At 39.7% G+C, this 9,285-nt stretch overlaps 1 protein-coding gene across 1 annotated transcript in view; it reads left to right on the top strand.

Moving 5' to 3' along the window:
• The window catches only part of LOC106521930 (LIM domain transcription factor LMO4.1), a 15,148-nt gene extending 8,555 nt beyond the window's left edge, over positions 1-6,593 (top strand). The window contains exons 4-5 of the mRNA XM_014014703.1: positions 555-713; positions 3,797-6,593. Of these exons, the coding sequence (XP_013870157.1) occupies positions 555-713; positions 3,797-3,805 (168 nt within the window). The 3' untranslated portion in view covers positions 3,806-6,593. The remainder of the gene's footprint in view (positions 1-554; positions 714-3,796) is intronic.
• The last annotated feature ends 2,692 nt before the right edge of the window (positions 6,594-9,285 follow it).

A 9,285-nucleotide genomic window follows, 5' to 3' on the forward strand; every position in this document is an offset into this window, starting at 1 on the left:
GTTTCATACTTTGCGTTTACGTTGTTGTAGATTTCTCCAAAATGACACGTGGAAGTACACTTTATAACTTGTGAAAACTGGTTGCACTCTAGAGCCCTGCTCACTGTTGTTTTGACAGACAACCAGGTACAATCTTAGGTACGCAAGGGAGCTTTATGACATTACTTCTGGTGCGCTTTTTCCTTTTTWKACCGCRCATGCRTASCTGCGCACYGGTTATGTGCACCTCTGGTCATATTCAAGATAGCCATCACAACTAATCAAAGTTGAACCAACACAAAAAGGTTTATATCTCTCAGTTGTACAGATATTGYGCTATAATTAGCTGAGAYTGWAGCTGAGAGTCATTCACAACACAAACTGAGCAGTTTGTCACAAGAAAAACACTTTATTTTTCAAGGTTTGATCAAAACAGTTTCAACTTTGTCGTATTTCAACATGAGATGATCTTGGTTTCAAAATACGGCATGCAGGCAATGAAAGATCAAAGAACACTAAGCCTGAAACTGAGACACATCTGACTCTCTTTGCTTTTTGTTTTCACTCTGCTGCAGTGTTTCAGCTGTGCGACCTGTAGAAACAGACTGATGCCCGGGGATCGCTTCCATTACATCAACGGCACAATCTTCTGTGAGCATGACCGGCCTGGTGCTGCCTTGCTCAGCAGCCACCTGGCTCCACTTCAGAGTAACTCTGTGCTCACAGACCAGAAGGTAAACAAATAGGTTTGTTGACATCATCTTACAGAACTGTGTGAAGCCAGACAACACATAAAATAAATATTAAACTTGTTGATGGCTATTACTAATGTTAATAAAATTAGATGTTCTGGAATTAAAAAAGGTGGGAATAAAATGTTAATAAAAAGAAAAAGAAGCAATTGCTTTTATCTGAACACTATATTCAAGTAAGCCTATTTGAAACAGTGTCTATTTACACATAAATGTAATCAACCTAACAAGGTAAATATTGTTAAAAAGGCTCTGTCTTCACCCTGTGCTGCAGCAGTCTTCAGGTTAATGTGCGGGTGCAGGTGATTTGGTTGTAGGATTTTGCATTTAAATTAGTTTCTACCAAACGAGTTTAATGAGTTCCATTGGGTGTGAACCCAAACAAACCAGAGTTTTAACTGAAGCTTAAACAAGAAGGAAGCAGTCACAAACAAAAGTGTGATTTTCTCTTTCTTTTGTAATCTTAAAAACACAAAGCTGTAAGTTGTTGCCGCTGTGTGTTGCAGTCAAGAGATAAGTAGGGGTGTACAGGGTGCTGCAGCACTTCCTGATGGATTCCAGAAAAAATTAAATAGTTAACAAAAATCTGGTATGTAAAGCAGCTCATGTAGGCAGTTTTTCACTGGGATGCTGCTGTTAGGAGACAAGACTCAACAYTGTGAGGAAAATAGGTGGGTTTTAAGCTGCAGGTATCACTGAACTCTGTTTGCGACAAAGTGAACTGCATTTTGGGGCAGCCAKCTTTTAAAAGTCACAGCATGTTTTTGTGGCTTGCAAAGCTGCATTCTTGGCCACGCACATTATTTTGTTGCACCTTCATCTGGTTTTGTTCCTACCCTGACAGCCGAGTATACTTCAGCAGTGAAGATGACGCCCATGGAAACTTTGTGACTAATCTGAGAGAAAAAATTGTTGGTTAGGACAGTTGTCCTCCAATGAGAGAGTTGGCAGTTCGATTCTCTGCTATTCAGTCACATGTTGAAGTGTCCCGACACTGAAGACACTGTCTCTGATGTCTGTCCCATCAGTGTCTGAATGTGATTTAAAGCACTGATTAGTTTCTATAGGATGATTTATCTGGATTTGCTTTGTTGAGAGACTTTAGTCCGCTTTAATCCAACTCTAGTTTGTTTGCCTGGAAAGTCTGGTTCATTTGGGGAGGTGTGAACGCATAATTGAACTCTGATTCAGACCAGAAAAGTGAACTCTGGTCCACCTGAAAAACCTAGGTCTCAGTTCGGTTGAAGCAAACTCTGGTGTGGTTCAACTGCCTGTGTGAGCACCAAGAGGACCAGAGACCACTCCAAAAACAGGAAGTGGATTACAACACAGGTCATTCTGTGTAACAGTAATAAAGTTACTCATAATGTAAATACCTCACTGCACGTCTGTAAAAGGTGAACATCACTGCTGTGAAGTTAGATGTTCTCCTTCTCGATGAACGCTGCCTCACATGGAGCTGTGTCAGCCGCTTTGTGTGGAAAACAATATTCTCTACGTCAGTGGTTTTCAAACTTTTTATCTTCTGACCCACAAACTATCCATGGCAAACACTTGTGACCCCAAATATTACTGGTCTGAGTACACAAGCTTCGTTAATAACCCTAAAAACACAGGCTTTTTGACAATCTAACAGCTTGTACACAAATATAAATACTTATTTGTACTTATTTTGTGTTTTTATAATAATTATAGGGAAAATATTACATCAACAATTATTTTACTACCCTTTAAATTGATTTCTGGAGATTATCCAAGGTGCTTCACGACCCATAATTGGGTCCCAAGCCCAACTTTGGGAACCACTGCTCTACGTTACGCCTCATCTTCCTCTCATGCTGAGCTCATTGTTAGAGTGTTTGTTTGACGTTTGCCAAACACACAAAATACATCCTACAACCACAAAAATCTGACATGACTCCATGTTTGTTTACATTTTGTGAAGGAAGTTGCGCTCAGTGTCTTCTTCTGATGTTTTCCTGTTGATTCCTTCAGTGGTTGTTGGTGCAGCGCCCCCACAGGTGAGAGGGTGAACAGGTTGTTCACAGGGTTTAGTTTGTTTGCCACAGTGCAGTGTGAACCGCGCCAACTGAAAATGTAAACAAATCTTGCAATTTTGGTCCCCAATCGATGAGTAACCTCATTGGATAGAAAGATGCTTTATAAGTACATTCCATTCACCAAGTAATTGCGCATGTTTGTGCACAAAATTTCACAACCTTAAAGTGCCTGTGACATTAAATTTTTGTGATAAATGTGATTGCACTTTTGAAAAGATAACATAGATAACATATTGCAAAAGCAATTTCACACCACTGAGATGAACATTTGTTGTGATAGTTGCATGTGAAGTAACAGGAAGTGATGTCAAAGGGGAATGTCTGCATGTGAACAGAGCGTTGCTACAACAGCTAACAACACAGACAGAAGGGAATTTTCTGTTTGTTTAGATAATTTTAGTCCCTATAAGAGAGAGATGAAGAATATTGTTTTAATAAACAAAGRCAGGGGAGTTTTCCTTCTTAAAGAGTTCCTCTTTGATGTCACTTCCTGTTTCACTTTAGCTGAGCCAAATTCAAAGGAAAATATGCCAGTTATGTGAAAAAATGGGTTAAATCATGTTTTATGCCAGTTTTCCTAAATATGAAGATATTTTCTTTGACCTTTTGAAGGACAGACATRTCACAGRCACTTTAAAGCACAGCTGCTTTATCGTATCTTTATGTCAAAATCAGTTTGATGTTAGAAGTGACATTATTTTGCTAACTTTAATAATATCTGAATGCTAAAGAGTGTAACTGTGTAAAATCATTTACAGTGCAATTACTGAAAGTTTACTTATTTTATCAATTTTCTTTTAGTACAGATGATAGGTGTGTTGAACTKGTTCTTGTTTTTTATAATCATGTTTTTACGTCAAAGACAATGAGCATTATGGCATGTTTTAAATTTCATAGACAGGGCAAAAAACACTTTTAATGTCTCTATATAGATAACCTGTCCTGCCAGTGTGCACTTGTTTTAATGTCATACAAACTGTTTCTTTTCTCCTGTCCTGTCTGCAGGTATGCTGAGCTGTCCTGCACCACACACCCTTTGACCATCACGTCTTCTCCCGATGAGGATCCAGATGTTCCAACCATGTCGGAAACTATGTTCTGCAAAATCCTGTTTTTGTTGATAAAGCTGTCTTTGTGTGATGTAAAGACTAAAGATTATGTGGACTGGTATAGSTAAAGACCCCCTCAGAACTGATTAAAGCTGAGACAGGTGGCAGGTAAACTTGCATCAACTTCCATGAGGAGCAAAAAAAGAAAAAAGTCATGAATATTTGAAGGACTGCTATGAAATGACACCAGGCAGCGTTTGTGTTTTTCTGCTTGTGGTTTTATTCAACCCCTGATATTTTCCTTGTATATAATGATTATGAGATCCAATCACTGAGAATTACATCAAGTGTTTATGAGTGTCAGACAAAATACCTGAAACTCATCAGTCACAGAAAAACTCTTTGATGAGTTTAAAAAAACCAGGATCAGAACCCATCGGTGTGCAGCTCATCATCCACGCCTGCTGGTTCGTCACATGCTCTGCTCAAAGGAGTGAAACAATCTGGTAATGGATCTGCTAGTTTCCTTTCAGTTTTCTTTCTCTCAGACGCCTGCTCGGTGGGTTTGGGATGGGGGCAGGGGGTGTTATGAAAACAAAACCTCCTATTAAAGCAGTTTTTCTGTAGCATGTCACAGAGCAACCTGAGGTCACTGCAGCATTAGAGTGGTAATGGTACCTAGCATGGCGAGTGTTCCAGTCCTCTCTCACTCTCTTTAGCCCTGTATGGTAAAAACATGGCTAATTACCCCAAGGAATGGAATTAGGGGGCTTGAGCTCTGTCCATTTACAGAAGCAATTAAATACGAGCCCTGTATCTGTGCTGCCGGAGCTCCTGGGAGCCTGAACTTGGGGCATATCCTGTGGCTGGCTGCCTCCAATAAAGCCTAATCTGAAAGCAGTCTAATTAAAGGGGAGTGCCCCCTCCCCTCCACATACAGGGCGTTTGAAACAATCTGATGTATTTACTGTTTACTATGTTCCAATTAAACCTCCCACTCAACCCGGTTTGTTTTCCATCACAACTCCTTTGTTCTTTTGCTCGGCTTCTGGAAATGGTTTCTTTTTTTTTTCTAAAGTGTGCCTTTTTTAACTCTACGTGGAAACTTTCAAGCCTCAGCATACCATCGGAGGTTGGGAGTTAATCTTTGTGGAGTGAGGTTGTGTGTAGGAAGCAGACGATAGCATCTGCTCTACTTCGCACCTAGCCTGCACGCGTGGCTGCCGTCAAACCCTCACCTTAATGCGCTTAGCTGTTTCAAAAACGTCCCACTTGTCATGGTCTGCGCTGATACTGCATCAATTATTTATTCCACGTCTGATCAAAAAGCGTCACACAAATTCATTAACGTATGCAAATGATCACAATTACAATTATCTTTGTATCGTGATGGTGAAGAAATAAAACCCAGGCACACTCCTGAGTCCCACCGCTCCACAAGTTACACTTTGCATTCAAACTAATCAAGCTTCATCTGCCTCCTCCTAATTAGCCAGAACATTTTCAGATGCCAATTAGCAGGTCTCATGAAAAAGCTCTTTGCCACAAGGCGTTGTCTTTTATCAGAGCTTCTGCAGGTGTGTGGCTCACCATGTAGCCCGTGTCATAGAAAAGGGTTTATTCCTGCTAATTAATCATATTAACACATGCAGATGAGTGTAATTGCCTCAGCTTCTCCACCTCACACTGTGTGAAGACACAAGAAGATGCTAGAGTATGTTTTTACTTGCTTATTATAGAGGCAAAGCAGATCGACAGAACCTTGTACTTGTCTAGACAGCCCAGTGATGCAGATCCAAGATGGCAGCCAACCTTATATGTTGGCGTCACCACGTCAGTGTAGACAGTTTGAGTATGTTCTACCTTGGTTAACAGCCTTTCCTTTATGCAGAAATATTTTATATTAATGCCAAAAMCACAAAAGTTTGGTGTTTTCGTTTAGCTGCATGTCAAACATCTCCAGCTGCTGTTAGCATTGTAGCCTGCGTAGCCACTGTTGTCATCAGAAGTCATGAAACTGCAAGTGTGGTCATACTGCTCTTCAGTATGTGAGACTCACATGTCACATTTTCATGTGGAAAAAACTCCTTAAACTTTTCCATGCTAACAAAAACCACAACAAAGTAACATCATTAGCATCATTAGCTGCTTGGCCTTGGCCACAAATCTGTAGGATTTTGTTCTCCTTTGTGATTTGGTGGTAAGAAAGACAATGTCATATGAAGCTAYATATACATGACAGAATGCTTATGCTGATAGTTAGTGATAAATCACTTCAGGTGTCACGACAGTGCAACTTGGAGAGTTTAATATTTACACCAGTGACCTTTGACCTTTTGTGTTCACAATATTATAGTTAATGTTCCACTGGTTTCTGCTGACATTTGGGGATTAAATTTGTTTCTGTATCAAACTGATTAAGTTGGAGTTTCGGTCACTTTAGTGTCGGTGCTTGTCAATACTCATTCTCTACTCCAACCAGAAATAATAAAGTACAATGTTTGTTGTCTGAGGATTTCTCTCAGAAAAAGTTTAATACTAGAACAACAGTGGAAATCATCTGTAAAAACCTTGCTGGTGAATTAAGGCACAGGTACCCTGGAAACTGCTTGTTTATACAGAATGTAAATTTTACATAGTGTGACTTTGTATTAAGTGTTGTTATATACAGTATGTTGTCCACTTGACTTGTGTCCGTTCACCAAACATCTGATAAACCAATGAACAATTTTCAATAAAACTTTCAGAAATTATTGTTTTGATATGTATCTACAATAGACCTATTGAACTTTTTTTTWGATTTTTCTAAACACAAAAAATACAAAATTTTTGTCCATTTTCATAAATAGGGTGATAAAAGTCATCATGTAAGTAGCTGACAATCATCTACAACACATACTTCAAGTGCTACTTATTTTTCAGGTTGCAGATGATGCCATATCAACATCAGAAAGTAAATGAAGCTAAATTCTGTGCCGTGTTGTAGCAGCCGCGCTAATCTAGAGAAATATAAGAAGTTTTTTTTCCATGTTYCTAAAGTAGTGTGTCACAAGGTAGTTAATTTTAAAAATGTACAGAAAAACTATGACAAAAGTGGWCCAACAATCTAYGGCTAAAAACAGGAGGTGCGGGAACGGATGACAGAGTTTGCAGCGACCACTTTCTAACAGGTAAGGATYRTATCRTTTAAATCATATTTTCAGATATTTTCCTGTRCAGTTACTTGAATTTGGGTTTACAGAAGCCAAATAAATTATTTACAAGTAGATYCAAGYGCATGGAAATAATGGGTTAWCTCTTTTTTGGCGTTAGTGATAGCATTGTTATCATTGACTAATAACTTATAATAGCGCAACTCACCCCTCACCTGGGCAGAAACAAGTTGACAGACATTTAAAGTTTCTTTGGATCCTAAATGTTTGACCCAACCTGAAACTAAATAATTGTWGCTTYGAGGCTTTTGAAAGCTTTTATCTGGCTYRTCATATAATACGAGGTCTGCAGTTTATGTCAATCGCCTCGACACCGATAAATCCTCCAGATTATAAAACAAGTCTTTTTTATTAAGACAATATAGATCAGACCCTAAATATACACATATGTTTTTGCAATATCTCGTCTGCACCAGCCCATTTAGGGCATTAGCRTTCTTGCTGTGACCCATTTCACTGTGTTTTGAACCAGAGCAAATCACTTCCTGCCCCTCATCTGACATTCTCGCCTCATCCGGGTCACGTGACTGTAAACCCAGCAGTTGTGCAAGGTCTTTGTTTAAAACATCATAATTAACTGTTAAATACAGCTCTGTCTGTTAGCAAAATGTGAAACAATTAATTTTCAAAAATTAATCAATGGATAGACATCTAGAACTGATTAACTTTTGGAATCAGTCCAAATCAAGAKGTACACCACAGCTAAGTGACGTTAGATCACACAAAAACGAATRTAACTCAGTCAAATTTACAGATACTGAGCTAAAAGTTTATGTGTTAGTAGCTGAGAATAATCCGCAAAGCATACTCTACGCGTGGCATCTTTGGGCAGCATGGAGGATAGCATCACTATTGCCTCACAACAAGAAGGCCCTGTTCTTACGTTTGCATGGGTTTTCTTCRCATATTCCAGTTTGCTCCTGYAGTCYAAARTCATSCATGTTAAGSTGCCTTCAGGCCCAGGCCTCCTTTACRGAAAAAAATATGTTATATATCAGTGGGATTTGCCTGAAAGAGGGTAAAGAAACTATCCAAATATTATTTTCAAGGTTTGACCAAAAAGCTACAAATCATTTCTCATCGTGAGATAATTTTAGTCTAAAATCGAGATGAAAGGCAGCTGGCCATAAGCAATCCTGCAAGTAACGYTAGACCTTTAATCTTGTAAAGTAATTTGTGTAAAATAAGCCAACGTGCTAACATTAAATGATGCTAGCAGCAGAGGTATGGTTTATGTGGGAGTTTTTTGCTTCAGAATGCTGGTAGACCGGTCCTCGCCCTGAAGGCACGGAAACCAACATAAATACGTTTGCTGTAAAACTGCCATCTGGTTGTCACCATTTTCAAATTCCAAGCATGTAAACTCAACAGTGGCGTGCTGAAAGATGTTAGCTGTGTCGACAGCTCCTCAGAAAACTGCTCAAGCTGCCACAGCTATTTCTGTAGCTTCCAATCCCAAAGCACCTCACGACTGTGTCGAAGTAGCTACAGCTACTTCCAGCTCACACCTAATTTGTCATACCCACAGTGTGCTAAATGTTCTGATTATTTCAGAATCCTCTTTGAAGTTGCTCAGGGCTCCGCTGCATACCCTGCATTGTACGAGAGCGAAACACGAGCTGGTGCTTGAGCATGAAGGAAGTGAGGCATGTTGCAGCCATAATTCACAGCCTTCATCAGGGGAGCAGGGGAGCAAYGATGACAAAGAAAACGACTTTACAACTCTGAGCCTCATTCAGGAATGTCAGGGAGTAGAGAGGGAGAAAAAAAATTCTCCCGGCCAATCGGATTGCTTTGAATAATTAAAGTGATCRGCTTAATTAGCTCAATTACGTTAATTTGACCACGGAACATGGCCATATGGTGAAAGGAAACAAAAGAGGGGGGAACTAATTAAAAGTAAAATAATGAGGATTTTAATTAACTGGCTCCCCAGACAGCAGAGCGCAGGGATCAGGAGCCTGCTACCATAATTAAAGTGCTGTAACGCTGGCAACATCTCTCCTCTCTTTCTTATATCTGTGAGGGCTCTATCCATCTAATTAAATCTGTAAATAAATTAGCAACATTGAGGGTTCCTGCTTGACTTAACAGTGCCTACATCCCCCCCACTACCACCACCACAACCTTCCCAATATCATGCTCACCTTCCTTTCAGTGCACAGTGCCATCCACATGTAAGCAAAAGCTGATCTAAGGTGTGTGTGTGTGTGTGTGTGTGTGTGTGTGTGTG

Source organism: Austrofundulus limnaeus, unplaced genomic scaffold (genome assembly GCF_001266775.1).
Source record: "Austrofundulus limnaeus strain Quisiro unplaced genomic scaffold, Austrofundulus_limnaeus-1.0 Scaffold118, whole genome shotgun sequence".
Classification (NCBI taxonomy): Eukaryota; Metazoa; Chordata; class Actinopteri; order Cyprinodontiformes; family Rivulidae; genus Austrofundulus; species Austrofundulus limnaeus.